Raw genomic sequence first — 22,927 nt, forward strand, 5'->3', positions numbered from 1 at the left:
CATTATTGGAAAATGATAAGGCTAGGGTAGAAAAATGGAGCAGAATCTTATGAAGACAAGCAGATAAGATGAAGAGAAGGATAAAATGTACTGGAAGTTGGACCTAGGGATGCAGGAGGTTTTGAGTGTCACTTACTACCATGGAAATTCTTGGGGCGCCTGGCTGACTCAGTAGGTTGAGCACCCAACTCTTGATTTCAGCTCAGGTCATGATCCCAGAGTAATGGGATCAAGCCCCACGTTGGGCTTCATGCTGAGCATGGAGCCTGCTTGAGATTCTCTCTCTCCCTCTGCCACTCTCCCTCTGTCTCTCTCTCTAAAAAATAAAAAGTACTGTGGAAAAATCTTGAAATAGCTTTTATTATATCTAATATAGAAAGTATCCCTAATGCTCCAGGAAACAACAGAGTGAAAACAGAATTCTAAGTATAGTTATTAGTAAAATATGCCAGAGTTTACAACAACAAATATTTTTTATATATTTTTTTAATTTTTTGACATTTATTCATTTTTTGAAAGACAGAGAGGCATGGTGCGAGCAAGCAAGAGTCAGAGAAAGAGGGAGACACAGAATCCAAAGGAGGCTCCAGGCTTTGAGTTGTCAGCACAGAGTCCAACACGGGGCCTGAACCCACAAACCATGAAATCATGACCTGAGCCAAAGTCAGAAACCCAACCGACTGAGCCACCCAGGCACCCCTCCAGCAACTAATATTTTTTAATGTTTAACTTAGTGGGGGGTGCTTGGGTAGCTAGTCAGTTGAATGTCCAACTCTTGATTTCAGCTCAGGTCATGATCTCACAGATCATGGGATCAACCCCCACATCAAGCCCCATGTCAAGATCTGCACTGAGAGTGCACAGTCTTCTTGGGATTCTCTCTCTCCCTCTCTCCCTCTCTCCCTGCCCCTTCTCTTTTCCTCCGCTTGCGTTCTCTCTCTCTCCTCTCTCTCTCTCTCTCTCTCTCTCTCTCTCTCTCTCTCTCTCTGTCTCAAAAGTAAAATAAATGAATAACTTTTAAAAATGTTTAACTTAAAGACTTCATTTTTCACACAGTCACCCTACATTTTTTTTTAGCATTTAGTATTTTTAGCTTTCACAAAGTAGGAAACTGTGTGTGTATAATTCACATATATACCAAATTATGAACGCCAAGAAACATGAAATAAATTGAGGCTGTTGCCAAGGACATTCTTCAACTGTCATCACTTTATGATCTTCTTTATAACTTTTTATAATTGCTCAAACCTTTGCAAGTGTGAATTAATTACATTTTCAAAATCTCATAAAGACAGAATAAAAACTTTAAAAATAACTCAACCACTTATTATGATTTTGTCTTTCTTTTCTTAAACCCTCTTTCTGTTCCAGTTCTCCATATTCCAAAGTCACAAATAAAAATAGGTGAAAATTATATTATCATGGCAGCCTTTCTCCCTTCATCAAACACAACATACAGGAATTAAAAAGAGAAAAAATCTTCTTAGGCCCACTGACTTTTTTCCTTTTGTTTTCTTTTGTCTTATCATTCCCTTTAGTTCTTGGAAATATAATCAGGCATATTTGCCTTACTAAAAGAACCATATTGATTACCTGGGAAGTATGAGGTGTCTGACTGTGGACGGAATAGTTTTCAGAAACTAGTGCCTCTTTTCTCCTGCTTGATTTCCTGTGTTTGCATTGTGACATGGTTCTGTCTGTTAAATGTTTTTCTCTGTTAGGGAATCTTTTGAAATTCAGAACAAGACCACAGAGAAAGGCTCCATGAATATTCTATATGGAACAGAGGTTCCTATGAGAGTGGATGCAGGTGCTTCATTGTAAAACATTGATTTTCCTCCACAGATGGAGTCTGCATGTCATGGCTGGTGGTTGAGACACAATCCTGGAATGGAGCCTAACTGGTGATGCACCAGGACAGGGTAGAATGCCTTTGGCTGTCAAGTGATCTGCTTCTTCATATGATCTAATTATTCCCAGGAGAGCTTTGGCCCTGTTCAGAAGGGAACCAGAGGTCTGGAAGCATTCAGTGAGTGAAGCCGTGGCGTCTGTGCTTCTATCACCACATTATCCAACTGAATATGCTTGTTTCTAATGTGTGATTTACTAAGGAGAGATTCATTTCTTAAAAGAGTTCAGGGAACTAAATACACTTGTGCTAAACTTGAACAAAAGCATGTGCAATACTTTTCAATACTAATGCAAAGTGTAAATCAAGTAGCAAAGAGTAGGGTTTTCCTGTGAGAATCACCTCTAAACAAACTGGAGAGGTCCTGGAATCAGCAATTACAAGAGGGGAGACATAAGCTCTGAAGTCTGATGGACAATGATTCAAACTCTTGGCTTTTGTAAAGTTGGGAAAGTTACTTAATTTCCCTAAGCCTTAGATTCCTTGTCTGTAAAATAGGGATAACAAACCTACCTCAAGTGGTCGTTGTGAAGATCATGTGAAATAAAGTTCCAAAACATACTAGGTGCTCAGTAAATATCTGTTGCCTGTGCCCCTTCCGTTTCCTACTATTTTGGCTCAGAATGGGAAAAATGACTACAATATTCCTGGAGAGTCTTGATAAAGAAAAGTACCTTCAGTCTGCGGTTGGGTCAAAGAGAATGAGAAGCAAAGAGGAACTTTTACATCAATGTGTATTTGTTCTCTCAGTGTGATTATATTCTTAAAAAGTAACATGGCTATGGCTTCTGCCCCTTCACTATGCCATTATACACCTGAACAATCACTTGAAGTCAACCCTCACAGCATGATAGAAGTAAGATCCATTGACTGAGGGAAGTCTGTGACCCTAGAGTTATTCTATAAAAGCATTCCTCTTCAGGGTTTATCAAAGATCCTGTTGCTCCATCTTACCTCCATTCAAGTTTCCTCTTCCTTGAAATATTTCCAACTCTGGTCTCTCACATGTTCTCCCAACTATCAGGTCCTGCTCCTTCTCTTCAAAGTATTTCTTTAATTTCATCTAAATAGAAGGATCCCCCCGCAATCTAAGGAAACAGTAGGGGATAAAACCTTCACCCCTTCTAACGAGATGTGCTGCTCATGCTATATGAGGAAGGGAAGTTCTTTTGTAGTTCAATTTATTTGCAAGGTCCTTTCTTTTGTAGTGGCACAGCTGAGAAAGGTCATATTAATGCCAAAGTTTTGGCTTAAAGTGTCTTCCTAGAGAGACACCTTTATAAGAAGCTGTTTAGCAGCCCTTTCATATTTCACCGAAAAGAGCCTGGGTGTTCGTGTGCTAGAGTGTGTTAGTGTGTGTTTTTGTGTAGTGTGTGTTTAAGTAAACATATCATACATGCCATGGGTGAAAGAGTCACTTACCTCTGCTACAGGAGGAATTAGAGTGTCCCATCACCATCAGCCAAGGTCTCTTTACTCACCAGTGGACCTGAAAACACAGCACAACAAACAACACTTAATGGACAATTTCATGGCCACAGTGGAAACCTAACTAGGGTTTGCTGCTCCAGGGCTGAGGGCCCTAAGAACTGTGAATCCCAAGTTCCCCTGTTGAGGTGTCTGCCTCAGTTCTTTCTTCGAGGAAGTAGAGAAGCAGGGCTTGGCTGGATGCCCTATCCAGACATGAGAGAAAAGGTGTTAGGGACAGCTAGCAAACACTTCCCAGACCACCTTTAGGAAGGACACCTGTGATGAGATAAAACAGACCAGTTCTCTCCTCTGCTTGCCCTGATGAATATTTCCACTGGTCTGGGGAGAAGATGGGAAGCTTTCCCTCATCTGTGCTTCAGTACTGAGGACACCAATGAGCATGAGCACCAGTGGGGATTATCTTGGAGCCAGACTGAGGAGCCGATTCAGGGGAAGGTGTGGAACTAACAGTGGGTAGAGAGCATATCTGCAGCTCTGCAGTTCAAGTTGTGTGCCTCCAGGATGCTCCAACAACTTTGTTTACAGATTGGAGATATTTTTATCCCAACCTCCAATTAGAGGTAATTTTCTTTTCCTACAAATTGTACCATCGAGTGTTTACTTCCTGGCAGCACCAAAGAGAGACCAGGGCCTCTGCTATTCTCCCTCTTTCACTGCAGGGAATCTTGCGCCTCCTTTGGATTCCCTTCGAGGGTCAATTCTCTACTACATAGTTTGAGGAAGAGGCAAATTCTTCCTGATGGCCTTGGGTCCAAGCGTTTGACCTGGTAATTTGTACTGAAGGAAGGATCTTTTTGTGGTTGCCATTGCAGAGATTCTGGATATCTTGTTCCAGGACTGGAAATAGTGGGTATTTCATTCTATTTCCCAGAACTCTAATGTGATGCGGATTATGTCACAAGCCTTTTTCCCTCCAGAGATTATTCAATCCCAGGCCTCTTAAGCAAATGATAAGGGCTTTAGAGAAGACTCTGAAGTTTCTATTTAATCTCATGGAATTGTATTCCCACAAAATTTGGGATTGGGAGGAGTGGGTGTGTTTGGTCTTCTGTGATGATATCAAGTACTCAAGATACTCAATAGCAATGCAGAGATTTACTGCAGTTGGGAGGCCACTGTAGCCTTACAAAGGTCAGAGAACCATCTCCTAAGAGTGTCTACAGTCTGCACCCTTTATACTCTGAGGTCTCCCCTTATTCCTATCAGTCTTAGCAGGCAGTATTTTGTCTTCTGGCCAGGCCTTGTTCCCTAGAATTGCACTGCCTAGTGTAGTTCAAGCCTAGCATTAGCAGCTGCTGAGGACAGACTCCCAGAAGAGGTGGGGAGCTCTGCTAAGCACTAAGATACTCCTTGCGCACCCCCCACAGCAATGGCCACCTCACTGCCACCAGTCTAAAGCAAACTGCATCAGTTTCCATTCAGATTATTAAAATGATCTGCAGGCACCTGCCTGTATCTTCTGTCTCTAGACTTTTCTCTTCAAAATTGTGAGTAGCACAGGGACTAGAACATTGGTAAGTGCTCAACGAATATCCGTGGAATGAATGCCTATAAGACTCTTCATCTTATAAACCCAATATCAGCTCATGTTGTTCTGTTTAAAATTCTTAAGTGGCTCCATATTACCTTCAGAATCCAGTTAAAATCTCTTCTATAACTAAAAAAGTCATGGCTGAAATAAAGAAGTCCTTTGGTCATGAATAACATCATGTCAACATCTTGTATTACACCCTCATCTATAGCCTTGAATCTAGCTACTCTCAGTTATTTGAACTTCTTACTGCTTGTCATGCTCTCTTAAGCCACTGGAGTAACCTACATGGTCCCTTTTGCCTACATTGTCTCCTCTTCAGCCCACTCAGTTTTCTAGCTTTCATGTGTCTTTGAGGAACCACTTCAAACATCACGTCCTCATGGAAGAATTTCTTGACCACATTGTTCCTTCCAAGATGATTTTTTTTTTAAAGAATCTATTACCTGGATTCTATGATTCTTTTTTTAAAAGTTTATTTATTTATTTTGAGGGGGGGGGAGGGCAGAGTGAGAGGGAGAGAGAGAGAATCCCAAGCAGGCTCCATGCTCTCAGCACAAAGCCCAACATGGGGCTCAATCCCACTCCTTCCAAGATGATTTAGGTGCCCCTCCTCTGTCCTTCCATAATACACTATGCTTGCATATATTTTACACTTTATCACATTGTATTCTAATGCCATATTTTCTCTGTAGTTGTTTTCAGACTTCTAGAATTTAATAGTTTTCCACCCTCCTTCTTTTCTAATATACACCTTTGAGACTACAATTTCTTTCTAAATGCTGCATTATCTGCATCCCAAAAAATTATGCTATATATTTGCCTTTGTTATCACTTGGCTCCAAGTATTTTCTAATGTCCTATATGATTTCTACTTGACAATTTGTCATTTAGAAGTCTGCTTTATTAATTTCTCAATATCTGGGGACTTGGGACTATGTGGCCATTACTGACTTTTAGGTTTTTTTTTAGTATTTATTTATTTATTTATTTTGAGAGAGAGAGAGAGAGAGAGAGAGAGAGGAAGCAGGGGAGGGGCAGAGAGAGAGGGAGAGAGAGAGAATCCCAAGCAGGCCCCATCTTCAGCACACAGGCTCGATCTCATGAGCCAAGAGATCATGACCTGAGCCAAAATCAAGAGTCAGACACCTAACTGAGCCCCCCAGGTGCCCCTACTGACTTTTAGTTTTATTGCACGGTGGCCAGAGAACAAGGTCTGTGTGAAATCAGTGCTTCATATTCACTGAGAGTGACTTTACAGCTTAGTGAGGGTGAGTTGTTTTAAATGCTTCCTGCATACTTAAAAAAAATGTATTCTCTAATGGTTAGGTATAAGGTCTTTTATATATCCACTCAGTTAAATTTTATTGTGCTACTTGAAACTTCAATATTTTTGCCTCTTAAAAAAAACTTTTTTTAATGTTTATTTTTGAGGGAGAGAGAGAGAGAGACAGAGTGCAAATGGGGTTGGTGCAGAGAGAGAGACACACAGAATCCGAAGCAAGCTCCCAACTCCTGAGCTGTCAGCACAGAGCCTGACGTGGGGCTCCAACTCACAGACTGTGAGATCATGACCTGAGCCAAAGTAAGACGCTTAACCAACTGAACCACCCAGGCACCACAATATTTTTGCCTTTTTAAAAAAAAATGTAGCTAGTAATTTCTGGGAAAGATTTGTTAAATATTACACTATGATTATGGATTTCTCATAATTTCATTACAATTCTGTCGAAATGCTTTTTGTTCTTAACTACATGGCGTATAGTCTCAGGAGTGTTGTACCATTCTCATGACACCATGAAGCACTGAGGCTTTCACCCTCTCCCTGTCTTCCCTCCTCTCCCTCACTCTCCCTCTAGCTCAACCAGAAAAATGCTATCCTTGTCTGCCTCAGAGCAGCTTCTTCTATTCTCAAGTTCCTTGGAGCCTTAGCTACTCTCCCAAATAGGCCTAGTAAACACTTTCTTCCAAATAAACATAGTCTTCTCCATGAATAAAATCATGGCAAATGCAACTATCAATGTTGCAAAACACATGTGATAATTATGCCTTCCACATCATATTCTGCGATTGGAGGACCATGAGCTCAGTGCAGGGCTTGTGGTATATCTCTACATTTGTCCTCCTAAGGGCCAACTGCATAGTGGTTGCTTAATAAACATGTTAGAATGTTAAGTAAAACACACTGACATAGGTATCACAAGGACATATGTTACAGAATCTCCCACAAAGATTTTCAGAACAAAAGAATGTCCTTGTGCTGGGGCACCTGGCTGGCTCAGTTGGTGGAGCATGTGATTCCTAATCTCAGGGTCATGAATTCAAGGCCCATATTGGGTGTAGAGATTAGAGGAAAGAAAGAAAGAGAGAAAGAAAGAAAGAAAGAAAGAAAGAAAGAAAGAGAAAAGGAAAGAAAGGAAGAATATCCTTGTGCTCGGAATGATTGAGGAAATTGTCACCTTCTTCCAGATTGAGGAGATCTAGAAAAACTGTATAACCTTGGGAATCACCTTCTATCATTTAATTTTCCATCTAGCACACATTATATTGTATATGTTCTTGTACGAGTTAGGAACCAGAGATAATAAGGGCATAGTTTCTTTCTTCATGGAGCCCACAGTCCAGTGGGAGAGACAGGAACAAAAATAATTATGCCTTAGGGGTCTAGTAACTCACAGAATGAGCTGGTATGGATATCTACTGCTTTACTGAACCATGCAGGGAAATTCTGAATAGAGTATAACAGAAAAATTAAAATGCATATTGAGCTTGAAGTAAAGAAATAAATCCTCAAGTGACAGTAACAGGGAGGAATTTAAAGCCAAAAGAGTAGCATTGCAAACCAAAGCCTTGGTGGTGTGAACAGCAGGAGGAGGGAGCCCTAGAACTGGGGGAGCCATTAACACCCACGTGCATGAGGGGGCATGTCCTACGACCCACTGGAAGCAGGGCTTTGGAACTGAAATCCTGTTCTGTCAGGGAAAGATGGCTAGAAAAAAATCTCCATCCATTGGTTTCTGCCCTAAGGCTCTGGGGAAGAAAGAAATCAGTTTCCTAGGAGAAACTCAAACTTCCAGACCTATGTCATATTCTGGTGTGTGATGTGACTTAACTTTATCTCATGGGATGGAAGTCCTCAAACCCCAAAATTAATGTAAAACCTTTTCCTTTTCCTTTCTTTTTTGTTACCATAGTCATGGAGGAAGCCTTTGGGCCAACTGGTAGAAGCAAATGCACAGCTCTTCCTGGCATGTCCTGAGAACATACAGGGCCCCCACAGAATAAAACACTCCCTAATGAAGACTTTAACAGTAAGTGTACAAACCCCAGGAGGAAATCACTTGCCACAGGCAAAGTCAACACACATAACAAGCCGGAGAATCAGTACCTCCAAATCTTGAGACAATGAAACAACCCAAAAGAGATAATAAAATAAGTAAGCTTACAAAGTTTAGAGAGATAAAAGGACTAGAAAACAGAGAAATAAAAGGATGCTGGAAAAGAATAAGCAGATAAGGAAAAGAGCCATATGGAATTTCTAAAAAATGAAACATCTGGGAAAAAAAAAAACTTCAGTGGATGAATTAATAGCTGACTGAAAAAAAATTAGTGAAATGAAAGTTAGATCTTAGAAAATTACCAAGGATGAGGCACAGAGAAGTAAAGACATGAAAATATGAAAAAGATGTTAAGAGACATGCAAAACAGAGTAAGAGTTGTGTAGGAATAAAGTGAGAACAAGGAAAAGGCAGTCATTTAGGAAGTAATGGCTCAAAATGTTTTAGAATTGATGGGGGTCATAAATCCCTAGTTTGAAGAAGCTATCCTAAACACAACATCCCATGATAAAGAAATATCTCGTTTTGTTTAGTCACCCCTAGCCACATGAGTCATTCCTAGACATAATAGAGTGAAATATTAGAACCCCAAACTAAAAGAAAAATCTCAACACTAGTTATGTTGAAAAGGTAGGCTATTTACAAGGAAACAGCAATAGTGATAGCAGAGCCAGGAACAAAATGGAATAATAGCTTCAAAGTGTGGAGGGAAATGAGAAGGCAGTCCAGGATTCCATAACCAGCTCAATTATAAAGCTGAGCAAATCCTTAATCACAAAGCACTCAATTGGGGCTCACAGTATACCTTACTGTGTTCTGGCCACTGTCAGAAATTCATCTTTTTCCTGTTCCTTTTTTTTCTTCCTCTCCACTTTCCCATTTCCCCTCTTCTCTTTTCCCTCTCTTTCTCCTTTTCCTTTTGTTTGTTTGGTTTTTTTTTTTTGGTTTTGTTTGTTTGTTTGTTTGTTTGTTGTTACTCTTGGAGCAAATCAGCCACCATCTTCCACAAATTAGGCTGGACTGGGAGGAAGGACACCCAGACTTGGCTACTGAGTAGTCCTTGGTTAATTCCTTTCAATTCTCTAGGATTTATTTTCCTAATTTTTTGTCATGACAATTACATATCTTCTGTCCCTTACAGATTTTCTGTGATTATTAAAGTGAAATGGCAGACACAAAAGCCTTTTGGAAGAAGGAAAAGCAAATGGCACACAAGCAGAGGATTACTATTCTCTTCAAAGAGGTAGAGAAAGTTTTCCAGCCACTTCATTTTCTCCTTCTCCTCCTGGCTGGCTGGATAATCTCGTGTTGGAGCCTCTCCTGCAGCAGACATGGATAGTAGAGCCAGCCCTGCCAGTGCCTGAGGTGCCAGGCTGGGTGAAGCCTCCTTCCTGAATAAGAAAGGCTACCTAGTTCCCTATGCAGGGGCTGAAAAGTATTAACTGTGGCAAGGAGGATTAGTCATATGCCACTTAATTCCTGTTAATCAGGATTGAGGAGAGCTTGTGCTTGTAAATTACAGATGAGCCAGTTGCCATCCTGAGGTCCTGCTGGGCTGGACTTTGCTGGACACAGTGGGCACAGCGCAGCAGGACTCTCAGACGCCTGCTGAGCCATTCTGACCCTCCTTCATTTCTTTTGCCTTCAAGTTCTCTCCCTCTCCTCTTTCTCCCCAATCACTTCTCAGATTTGATTCTCTTTCCTATCATTTATTATTCCTACTCTTCCACTTCTAAGTTAACATTCCTTATTTATATTCCTTTCTCTGACTTACATTTTCTCTGTTTTCTCTGACTTACATTTTTGTCTTGTTTAAAAAAAAATTCAGCTGAGTAAATTTGAATATTTAATTGGTTTTATTAAATCATTCACGAATCAGGCAGCATCCCATCCAGCAAGTAGAGAGATACTCCAAGGAGTTGTACAATTTTTATACAGGAGGGTAGGGCAAGAGGTTATTAGCAAAACCTCCTTTATAAAGGAGGGTAGGGCAAGAGGTTATTAGCAAAAGAAAAGAAAGGTTTGCTCCAGGCCAGGGCATCTCTTTTGTGAAGAGGGATGAGAGTTTTCATTGAGCAGATGACCTCACTAGTGCTGATCAGGAAATTTCAGATTGACTCTTTAAAGGTCACATTCCTGGGAGAGATTGAAACTGTAATTAAGTCTTGATTTGCTGTTGTGAGGGCCGATGGCTCTATTTTGGGCCTGTCTCTTTTGTAATAATTGCCCTCTTTTGGTCAGCCTAAGAGGTGTGATCACAAATTAAGGCACTAGTGCCACTCTCAGCTACTGCTCTGTGGTTCTTATGGTTTTTCACTGATCCTCTGTGTGATATTCACAGGTCATGATGGTTTTTTGCTTAATCCCTGTGATACTCTCAGATCACAACTCTGGGTTCACAATCCTTAAGTCAGTCATGCTCCTTCTCCTCCAACATTCTAGTCTCAGGGAGATCATCCGCTTGGTAGCTATCAGCTGTAAACATGCCTTTAAAGCTTTTGAGATGAGGGGCGCCTGGGTGGCTCAGTCGGTTGAGTGTCTGACTTTGGCTCAGGTCATGATCTCATAGTCTGTGAGTTTGAGCCCCGCGTGGGGCTCTGTGCTGACAGCTCAGAGCCTGCAGCCTGCTTGGGATTCTGTGTCTCCCTCTCTTTCTGCCCCTCCCCCACTCATGCTCTGTCTCTTTCTCTGTCAAAAATAAATAAACGTTAAAAAATTAAAAAAATAAATAAAGCTTTTGAGATGATATAGCACACCAGGGAGATCATAGGCAGGATAATTCCCAATGTTTGGAGTGTACTTTGAAGCCATTGTCCCCCAAACCCAAAGCAATCAAAATCAAATGAGTCAAAAAAAGATCTTGTTTAAAGGAATCACTCCTTCAGGCCAAATGGCTGCTCAGTGATCTTATGTAATGGGGTTTCCAACCTCCTCAAAAGTGTTGATCGAGGTATAGCAGATGGCCATAGCGCAGGTACCTCCTTGCTCAGATAAAAGATAATCAGGGGCTATCCTATTATCCAGAAGAACATTGACCAGAGAGTCTAGGGAACTTTGTTGGGCTGCTATTACTTCAGCAGCAGATTCTGCAATAAGAATTAAGGAGAAGTTCCTCAGTGTGCCTGCATGGTTCAGTTGGTTAAGCATCTGATTCTTGGTTTCAGCTCAGGTCATGACCTCACGATTTGTAGGATCAAACTCCAAGTTGGGCTCTGCACTGATAGCATGGAGGCTGGGATTCTCTCTCTCTTCTCTGTGCCCCTCCCCACTTGCATGAACTCACACTTACCCATGTTCTCTCTTTCAAACTAAGCAAATAAACATTAAAAAAAAAAGAATTAAGGAGAAGTTCCTGATCAAGGCCTCATTTATATTTATTCCTAGCCAGAGAAGGAGAGTCCTGCCAAAAGGAGTGAATCCTGAATCACGAAAGCCTTCATATACAAACTTCTGCTGCTCTCTTCCAACTTGAAAAAGTAAATTCAGAGGCCTTGGTCAATGCAATGTCTTATTTGCTTTGTGAGAAGTTAGAGATATGATTACATTTTCTCCTAGCCTGAAATGATACAGATGAGGGCATTATCTTTCTAGGCCAGTGTCAGAGTAAAGGAAAGAAAAAGAAGGATAAAGGGTTTTGGGCTTAAAGTATGAAGTCTTGTTTTATCTTCTTGGGTGAAAACAGTCTACTTCAATGTCAACTATTTCTCTTCTTGGTCAGTTTGATTCAGAGGTCTTCCGTGTCTGTACAGAATCAGCTGTCAGGTGGGGCCTTCTTTAGCTATGAGGTGTGTATCCAAAGCTTCATACCTTCTACTTTTGCAGCAATGACAGTGTCCAGGGGCACTTGGTAAGCTTCCTTCCAATGGGACTTGAGGGCTGTCTTCTTGATAACGTTTCCAGAAAACCCAGTCATCAGGCCCTACATTATAGCCAACAGGATCCTTCGAACTGGGATCTAGGAAGCCTTCTTTAACCTGTTGATGACAGGCTTGAGCATAAAATATTAGAGCCTCCTAGTAGCTTGCCATACTAGCATGAGACAAGTGATCAGCAGAAGGTTGTATACCAACAGATATTGGCCTATCAGTGGCTATCTCATACAGAGTGAGTTTATGTTTCCCAGAGTGGGTACTGCATATAGTCAATAAGACCAAAGGCAATGCCTTGGACCAGGGAAGTCCAGTAGTTACTGCAGGTTTAAAAAATTGAAGTTTAGGATCCCATTAGTTCTTTTGGCCTTGCCTTGTGGTTGAGAGTGATAGGGGCAGTGTTAATTGTAAGAAGTTTGCAAGGCTTTCATTAAGGCTTGTATGATTTAGCCAGTGATGTGAGTGTCTTGATCATTGGAGCTCATGGAAGGTATACCCCAAGTGGGAAACCCAACAGCTTCTTTGCCACTGAAGGGCATTAGCCTTGTGGCAGGGGAAAGCTTCAATCCATATGGAAAAAAACCACACACATGGGGCACCTGGGTGGCACAGTCAGTTAAGCATCCAACTCTTGGTCTCGGCTTAGGTCAAGATCTCACAGTTTGTGAGTTTGAGCCCCACATCGGGCTCTGTGCTGATGGTGCAGAACCTGCTTGGAATTCTGTCTCTCCCTCTGACCTTCCCCTGCTTGTGCTCTGTTTCTCAAAAAAAAATAAATAAACTTAAAAACCTTTAAAAAAGAAAACATGCACACACACACACACACACACACACACACACACACACAATAACAGGAGCATATTGAAAACCTAGACTAAGTGGCAATTGAATGAAGTTTCACTGTAGGTGTTCAAAGGATCCATAGAGAGGTCTGAGGCCTCTAGGGACAAAAATATTGTTTCCGGGATAAAGGACCTGACAGGCCAGCCTGCTGATAGACTGTTTTCACAATTTTGTAGAAGTCTCCCCACCAATGTCAATTCATAATTTGAGTCATCTTAAATGCAAAAGTGAGTGAAAAAATACAAAAACAAATAAATTGGATTTGATAGGGAGCCAAGAAGAATCAAGCAGCCATCTTGGGTTTACCATGGTTCTGACTGTTTAATTTACAGATATTATTATTTTACAGATTTTTAAAAACATGTTTATTTATTTTGAGAGAGAGCATGCATGGACATGCACACAAGAAGGAGAAGTGAAGAGAGAGAGAGAGAGGGAAAGAGAGAATCCCAAGCAGGCTCCACATTGCCAGTGCAGAGCCTGACATGGGGCTCAATCCCATGACCTTGTGATCATGCCTGAGCCGAAATCAAGAGTCAGATGCTTAACTGACTGAGCCACCCAGGCACCCCTAGAGCTTTTATTTTCAAGTAATCTCTTCACCCAGCACAGGGCCCTAACCCATAACCCTGAGATCAAGAGTTGCACACTCCCCCAACCAAGCTGGCCAAGCATTCCAATTTACAGCTATTATTTACCAACCTGTTTCTCTGGTTCAGGAGCAGACTGTTGCCATGCTACAGGGACATCAGGATGGCAAAAGTCTGGCATTGAGGGGACATTTTTTGCAGACGCAGAATAGACTTCATTCACATGTGCCACAATCTTTTTTCCCCCTCCCTATATGCAACATTTTATTTGGACAGATTTATATGTTCCGACCCTATTGCGGGTCAAAGAATTACAGGATAGTGACAGGAGCGGTGGGACACTAAGGGGGCTCAGATGGAAATTGCAAGAACCATAGTCCAAAGGCCTGTTCATCTTGTCTCAGTTTCCCTTTTATAGATTTCCCTGATACTCAGGCTCTGTCCTTTTAGTGTAAGCCTCAGTTTTAATGACAGCAATTTCAGAAAGTAAAAGAACTCCAGTAATACCATTTACTTGTTGCCCTTTTTTTAATCGGGGTCCCAAAGGATATAAGACAGCATTTTAAGATAATAGTTAGACATACAAGAGATAACATTATAGCAGAACATATCAGATTTCTAGGAATTTTATGTAATTTGTAGAACATTTATATACCTATACAAAAACAACATAAAGAAGGCTTAGTATTACTTCTTATGAGACAGTTTCCCATATAATTTAACATATCAGGTAAACCTAATCAGTTTAACAAACACTTTGGAATATTCCAGGGCCCCTCTAAAAAAATCCCAAAGTGTCTTCCAGACCAAAAATACTTCATTTAGAATTTGGTTTTGAGAAGTTTGTAAAAACAAACACACAAATAGACAAAAACCCATATATATGGTTTTAAAGAACTTAGTTGCAGAGAATCACAGATTTTTATGAAACTTAATACATCATTATCTATTAACAAAACTTAGTTCTTTTAATTTTTTTAAAGATTTATTTTATTTTTAGAGTGTGAGCAAGGGACAGGGGCAGAGGGAGAGAGAGGATCTCTCATGACCCTGGGATCATGACCTGAGCAGAAATCAAGAGTTGGGCATTCAACCAACTGAGCCACCAAGGCTCCCCAGTTCTTTTAATATTAAGATGATTCTGTTTTCCTAAGTAATGAAAGACCTGATAGAGACAGTAAACACAGTAAATTAATTTGATAAAACGTAAAATCTTTGTTTTCTGGGCAGATCATTTAAAAGGTAAAGAAACTTTCATGACCTGTTATCAAAAGCAGACCAAAACGCCAATGAGAAAGCCAAAATCTAATTTTGCCAGCTTACTTTTTTTTAATGTTTCTTTATTTTTGAGAGAGAGAGGGAATGCACATGAGTGCAGGAGGGGCAGAGAGAGAGGAGGGACAGAGGATCTGAATACGGCTCTGTGCTGATAGAAGAGGGCCCAATGCAGGGCTTGAACTCATGAAACAGTGAGATGTCAGAGGCTTACCCAACTGAGGCATCCAGATGCCCTGCCAGCTGACCTTTTTAAATAGTTAATTACATTTGATGTCAAGAACAAGGGCAAAAGAAAAAAAAATAACTTTCATTACAACTTACAGCCCATTGACAAGTACTTGGGACAGGCATGGTGACTTTCCCCCAGAAATTCAACTGCATGGATGTTAATACTTTGCTAAGGGCAAAAGGCAACCTTAGCTTGACATTAGCCTGACCTCCAGAATCCTGTAATTCTCCTTTAACATATAAAAATCCCTTTGAAAACTTCCTTTATCTCTACCCACCTCCCAAGATATATGTTTGAAATGATCCTCCAAGCACATGACCCACTGATACTCACTGAAGAGTCTCATGACTAAGGATATACTAGACATTAGTAAATGACCTTATCCTAACAGCAGCTAGCCCCTCAAGGTCCTGGAAACCTTGCTTTCAAACTCCTTAGAGACTTATGCTATCCCTAACCCCCTCCCAATTTGAAAATATATAACTGGCCACTCCTCACAACTCCAGTGCAGCTCTCTCTGTCCACAGGTCCTGTCCCTGTGCTTTAATAAAACCATTTTTTTGCACTGAAGATGTCTTAAAAATTCTTTCTTGACTGTTTGCTCCCAGACCCCAACATTTCACTTCACAGTTTTAAATCCTTTTTTAAAATTGTTTTAATGTTTATTTATTTCAGAGAGAGAGAGACACAGAGAGACAGAATGAGCAGGAGAGGGGCAGAGAGAGAGAGGGAGACATAGAATCTGAAGCAGGCTTCAGGCTCTGAGCTGTCAGCACAGAGCCTGACACAGGGCTCAAACTCATGGACCATGAAATCATGACCTAAGCCAAAGTCAGATGCTTAACCAACTGAGCCATCTAGATGTCCCTAAATTATTTTTTTCTAATTCCAATATAATTAACATGCAGTGTTATATTACTTTCAGGTGTACAATACAGTGATTCAACAATTCTATACATTGCTTAGTGCTCATCACAGTAAGTGTACTCTTTTTTTTAATAATTTTTTTAATGTTTATTTTTGAGAGAGAGACAGAGTGCGAGTGGGGGAGGGGCCAAGAAAGAGGGAGACACAGAACCAGAAGCAGGCTCCAGGCTCTGAGCTGTCAGCACAGAGCCTGATGTGGGGCTTGAACCCACGAACTGAAAAATCATGACCTGAGCTGAAGTCAGACACTCAGCTGACTGAGTCACCCAGGTGCCCCTCAGCCATCATTCTAGTCATCAATTTTTTGCTGACAGTTTTGCAATAGGACAACAGGAATTTAACTAGTAAACTCAGACAGAATAAAGACATCCAGAGGGCTAACAGACACATGAAAAGATGCTCGACATCATTCATGGTAAGTGAAATACAAATCAAAACCACAATGAGATACCACCTCACACCTGTCAGAATGGCTAACATTAACAACTCAGGCAATGACAGATGTTGGCGAGGATGCGGAGAAAGAGGATCTCTTTTGCAATGCTGGTGGGAATGCAAACTGGTGCAGCCACTCTTGAAAACAGTATGGAGATTCCTCCAAAAATTAAAAACAGAACTACCCTATGACCTGGCAATTGCACTACTAGGTATTTATTCTAAGGATACAAAAATGTTGATTCAAAGGGGCACAAGGACCCCAATGTTTATAGCAGTGCTATCAACAATAGCCAAAGTATGGAAAGAGCCCAAATGTCCATTGACTGATGAATGGATAAAGAAGATGTGGGATATATATGATGAAGTTTTGGGGTTATGGGAGGTTTGTGGGGTCCATTGTTGATAGCCAAGACAGAATTCTTGAAGACATCTTTGGTGCAAAAAGGTGATTTTATTAAAGCATGGAGATAGGACCAATGGGCAGGAAGAGCCTCACTTTACGAGTATGGGTTGAGTCTAGAGAGGTAAAGTCAAGAGGGAGTTTCCAAAGAGACTTTCACATGCTAAAGACTTACTAGAGGCTTAGCTATTGTGAAGATAAGGTTGTTTCTCCCTCTAGCAACACATTAACATTTAGACAGTAAGGAGTACCTGGACTTTAGGCTGTTGATGAGATTGCCTTTTTCTGGTAAACTGGTGGAGACTCTTTTCAGTTTAACCATTTGTTTTTTGTTCTTTCTTTTTTGGGGTAGCCGGGAGTGTCCAGGGAATATCATAAGTCCCACCTAGGATGGGGTGGGGTGCTAGTTTGTGTTTTGCCCTCAGCCTGCCTCATGCTGCTTCATCATATATACAATGGAATACTACTCAGGGATCAAAAAGAATGAAATCTTGCCATTTGCAACGATGTGGATGGAACGAGAATGAATTATGTTAAGCAAAATAAATCGATCAGAGAATGACAGAGAATGACAAATATATTGCACTCACATGTGGAATTTAAGAAATACAACAGAAAAATGTAGGGGAAGGGAAGGAAAAATAAGGTAAAAACAGAGAGGGAGGCAAACCATAAGAGAGTCTTAAATACAGAGAACACACTGAAGGTTGCTGGAGGGGAGGCGGGTGGGGGATGGGCTAAATGGGTGATGAGCATTAGGGAGGGCTCTTGTTGGGATGAGTACTGGGTGTTATATGTAAATGGTGAATCACTGTGTTCTACTCCTGAAACCAATACTATGCTGTATGTTCTGTATGTTAATTAACTTGAATTTAAATAAATTAAATGTTAAAAACAAAGTCTTTCCCGTAGAGGAAAAAAAATTAATTAATTAATTAAAAAAAAAGAATGCCCCATCCTTATAAGTGCTTGCCTCCAAACTGGCTAAATAGAGCTCTCTTACAAATTAATTTTAGTTGAGCACCTGGATGGCTCAGTTGGTTAAGCGTCCGACTCTTGATTTCAGCTCAGGTCATGAACTCACGGTTTGTGGGTTTGAGCCCTGCATCGGGCTCTGTGCTGGCAGTGTGGAGCCTGTTTGGGATTCTCTGTCTCCCTCTGTCTCTGCCCCTCACCCCGTTACTCTCTCTCTCTCTCTCTCAAAATAAATAAACATTAAAAAAAAATTAATTTTAGCAATACCATCTGGAGATGGAAAAATATCTCATATTTACTATATGCATGTGCATGCATGTACACACACACTGACACAAAAATCTTATAGTTTTTGTTTTTACTAATATTTGTGGAGAGGACATTTTAGGCCCAATTTTCAAATACTTCCCTCTCTTTCTCTTTGTTCTTCTGAAAAGAAACTTCTCCCTAAAGTTTGAAGTTCAAAGAATGGCTCTTTGATCCTAGAGAAGAGGAGGATAAAAATCTACATCACAAAATACGGATTGAGTGCAGAACAATTTTATCTCCAATATTTTTATCTTTTCAAGCATTTTGAGAGGAAGAGGTGAGGTTTAAGGGATTGGAAGGGGAAGGTGAACTTTGAACTTCTAGAGCAACACCTTTGGCCTGGCAGAGATTTATATGACAAAAGCAGCTCTTTCCAATTCCCCAAAGAATTGGGTTGTAGCTTTTGTTTTACATATCTTTTATCTCTTTAATTTTTCACTAGCCTTTTGCAATGAATCATTCTATGAAGCTATGTTAGAATTTTGAAAGCTTTTGAAGGCTTCTGCATACTAATTAAAACAGGCATCTCATTGTTTGATTTGAAACCCCTTGCTTTTGAGTGTACTGAAAAAAATTTTTTTTACTGTTTTATTTTATTTTTTAAGAGACAGAGAGGGACAGAGCATGAGCAGAGGAGGGGCAGAGAGAGAGGGAGACACAAAATTCAAAGCAGGCTCCAGGCTCTGAGCTGTCAGCACAGAGCCTGATGCGGGGCTTAAACCCAGGAACGGGAGATCATAACCTGAGTGGAAGTTGGACGCTCAACCAACTGAGCCACCCAGGCACCACATGAGTGTACTCTTTAAATGATCTTATCTATTTGGAACATTCCTCATAATGGCCATTGTAATTCAAGGTTGTTTTTAGTAAAATTTTGCCATCTTACTAGATAATCTGCAACTTATAGAAATCTAGTTCTCATACATAAGGTAAGTAGGTGTGCCAGAAGGTGGCATGCACAGCTCTCTGGAAATAAAGGAACCCCTCTCTTTTAGCTAGGCCTTTCATTTTCCTGGAGTCACACTAATAATCTGAAAAATGGGGAGAGGACTGAACCTGGAGGGAATGGGGCCTGGGGACTGATTCTAAACAAATGGAGAACTGGGAACTCATCACCAGTTCCCAACACGGAATTTGGGGAGGGATTCCAAACAAATGGGGAATTGCAAACCAAACCATCAGAATTCCCACTGTGGAATCCAGAGACAGAGCTAAGGGCTGGGGTTTTCAACCTGGGGAACTGCAGTTTGAAAGGCTAGGGGCTTGGCTCCAAGCAGAACCATCTGCTAGCTAATTGGGCTTTGGGCAGATATGCCAGTTCAGTTGGGCTCTGGGCAGAACTGTCTGCCAGCTCAAGTTGACCTTCCCTGTAAAGGAAAGCCAATTAAATCAGGAGTTCAATGCAAAGAAAACAGAGCTTAGAACTGACAGAAATTTACTCATAGCCCTCAGAAATGGCGAGAAAGACAATGAACTCAAAAGGGTTTGTTGGGCTCCATGCCTGTTTATTTCTGAGTACCATCAGAAGTTTGCTTCAGAGCCTACCACTGCCACCAAATCTGTTAAAAAATTTCGACTAAGTTTGGAGATCTAAATAGCTTTATTCAGTGATTCGTCAATTGAGCAGCATTCTATTTAGCCAATGGAGAGATGGTCTGAGGAGTTGTACACAATGGAAGGTTTTCAGAGAAAGGAGGGTGGGACAAAGAAGCTACTAGCAAAAGAAAAGAAAGGATTGTTTCAGGCCAGGACATCTCTTTTGTGAAGAGGGAATGGCAGGTTTTTTGCCGAGAAGATGACCTCACTAGTGCTGATCAGGAAATTTCAGACTGACTGTTAAGGTGACATTCCTGGGAGAGATTGAAACCATTTAAGTTGTTGGTGTTGTTGGAGTCATATGACTGACTCCATTTTGGGCTTGTTCTTTCTTTTTTAACAGTCTGTACTCTTTCTCAATAGCTTACTTCCACCTCTCTGGTTTTGACCTTTCCTCTTCCCCACCTTGCTCTCCACTCCCCTACTTATTTACTCATACACTCTCTCACACACACAGATCCACACACATTTAACTTCTCTTTCTTACATCAACAAACACCCTGACCCTTGATTGACCTGTGAAAGGCAATTCAAAGGTCTGAGGCAACTCTTCCTGGCTCATACTGAGACTGAGTCCATCTGTCTCAAACTTTGCTGACCTTGCAAAAAAATCCAAATCAAAACCTGTCTCTCATTATGTAATTTTTGTCTTCATCGCTGAGGAGAGGTTGCAGTCAGCCTCTTTGATAAACTCTCTTTTGTGTTTCCTTCTTCATCTCTGCCTCCCCAAGCTGAGCTCAGAACTAGTATGTGTAAGATGGAAACAAACATCCCACTGCAAGGTCAAATGGGGTTTGGCACTCACCCTGCATGGGTTTTGTTATTCTTGTCTCTGCATTACACGGGGGCTACCATCTTGGGGTGTGTGTGCATGCACACATGCATGCTTTTGCCTTTTTGTGTGGAGAAATGCATATGCGATAAATATGTATATAACTCTGTGCGGGATCCTTGTGTGAGATATGGAGAGGGTGAAGGGGTATGTGTGGAATGCATGGTTGGGCTGAAGATGGATATGTGTGCGCCTGTGTGTGCGCACAGATGTCTTTCTGAGCAGTACTTTGCAGAAAGCTATTGAGAGGTATCTGGAAAAGGGCATTTGTAGAAATACATATTTAACAACAGGTATGAATTGAAGTGAGAGAAATATTTGATTTGTATGGTTTATATGTAGGGTGAATTTTGGATGGAAAACAGAAAGGAAACTCTTTTGTACTTCTTAGAGGCATCCAGACCCTATCTTATGAAAGCCCCTTAAAATCTCCCATTCTGGGGCAGCAGCAAATGTCCAAGCAGCTTCCCTCCAGGAACTGGCTTTGTTTCCAAGAAGTTTGTTAGGCTAAGAAGAAAGCATCTTTGACCCCGCCATTTAGTCTCTCAAACCTCAAGGACATAGATAAACACCCACAGGCACAGATTTCTTCCTGATGCTAGGCTGAGTCCCCACTGCTGCTCCCCATTCATTGTAGAGCAGGATCCAACTGCGGAGACCCTTAGGTGCGCCCTGTGCTGCTCTTGGTCACGGATGGCTTGTAAAAGGAGAAGAGGAGAGCAAAGAGCAAACACTGCGTCTGTGAGTCTACACCCCGCGTTCCTGGATTCCGCTGCCAGCCCGGGTCTGTGGCCTTCCTAGGGGAAAGCTGTCCAGCCCGAGCCCACACCATCTGAGGCAGGAACGCAGCTCCGCTTCTAGCCGAGCAAACCCTTCCGCCAGCCTCACGGCACCACCTTGTGGCTGGCTCTTGCCATTACAATTCCTTACCCGCCCCCTCCCTGCCACTCCCCCAAGCCAGCCCTTCCATGCCAATTACCAGCTTTAGATGATTAGTTGTTTGGTGTTCCGTGCTTGAGTGTTCAAAGGGAATTCTGTGTACAGTGTCTCTCAGTATTTTGAGAACTTGTAGTCATAAACACCCACATAGACTCAAGCATAGAACTGAGCCTATACTTAAAACAATAAAGGGTTAACCCTAAAGAGACCACAGGTCAGTGGGGGGAGAGATGCCTTGGGGAGGAAGAAGAAAGAAGACCATCCATAGGAATTTCAGGTCTTTCCTGAATTCTTTCTCTTTTCCTTTTCCTTTCTTTTTCTTTTTCTTTTTCTTTTTCTTTTTCTTTTTCTTTTTCCTTTTCTTTTCTTTTCTTTTCTTTTCTTTTCTTTTCTTTTCTTTTCTTTTCTTTTCTTTCTTTTTGGAATTCCAGATATTTCAAACTGGGCTGGACAAGGGCCAAAGTGAGAACCTAACCCAGTCTGTTAGCTATTCTTCTACCTTCTTTAAGAAAATCTACATATTCATCTAAAAAATGCAGGAGAGAGTATAGAGCAGTTTGAATTGCTAGCCTGGGGTCAGCTTGCTTTGCAGTGAGAGCCCCGCTGACAAGAGGAGAGAGGAATCAGCCACAGTGCTCCTCCATCAAAGAGGGGGCTTAATTGTGGCAAGGAGAGAAACTGGCATGCCTAGTACCTGCAGAAGGAGCCTTGAAGTTGAATCCAGAAGACAGACCTGCTTTCTTTGAAAAAAAAAAAAAAAATGTTTATTTATTTATTTTGAGAGAGAGAGTAGGGGATGGGTGGAGAGGGAAAGAAAGAGAATCCCAAGCTGACCTCGCACTGTCATCGCAGAGCCTGACTGGGGGCTCAATCTCACGAACTGTGAGATCATGACCTGAACCGAAATCAAGAGTTGTTTACCGACTGAGCCACCCAGGTGCCTCCAGAAGACCTGCTTTCTACTAACTCTGTGACCTTCATTAAATTGCCTAATCTCTCTGGGCTTTGCTTTAAATTTAAGAATTATCCATTATTATAAGACCTTGGCCTATGTTTAAGCTGCATCTACCATTGCTTTGCCTTATAAACTTTACTCAAACTGGTATATTCTCATTCTCTCAAACAGACATCACTGATTCTTGAGCTTTGCTAATACCATTATTTTTGCTTGGAATGCCCTTCCCACCCCACCTGTGCTTCTAAATTCTATGCATTCCCAAGATAAAACCCAATTCCACTTGTTCTATGTAGCTTTTCTGATTTTCCCAACTGGATATTTCTCCTCACCCTTTCTTAAATTCTCCCTAGGACTCCATGGGTCCTTCTCTTGGGTGCTTCATAGTATATTCTGGCCATTTGTAGCTTTATTTTATATCCCCCATCCATTTGTGGATACCACATGAATTCATTTCAGGTAGGATGCTTAACACTGT

General features: G+C 41.3%; 1 protein-coding gene across 1 annotated transcript in view; it reads right to left on the minus strand.

The window, feature by feature from the left end:
* Positions 1 to 22,927, minus strand: part of JAM3 (junctional adhesion molecule 3) — a 123,024-nt gene that overhangs the window by 85,381 nt on the left and 14,716 nt on the right. The window contains exon 2 of the mRNA XM_019421456.2: positions 3,332 to 3,398. Within this exon, the coding sequence (XP_019277001.1) occupies positions 3,332 to 3,368 (37 nt within the window). The 5' untranslated portion in view covers positions 3,369 to 3,398. The remainder of the gene's footprint in view (positions 1 to 3,331; positions 3,399 to 22,927) is intronic.

This window comes from Panthera pardus, unplaced genomic scaffold, assembly GCF_024362965.1.
Source record: "Panthera pardus isolate Hobbes unplaced genomic scaffold, ASM2436296v1 HiC_scaffold_12, whole genome shotgun sequence".
Classification (NCBI taxonomy): Eukaryota; Metazoa; Chordata; class Mammalia; order Carnivora; family Felidae; genus Panthera; species Panthera pardus.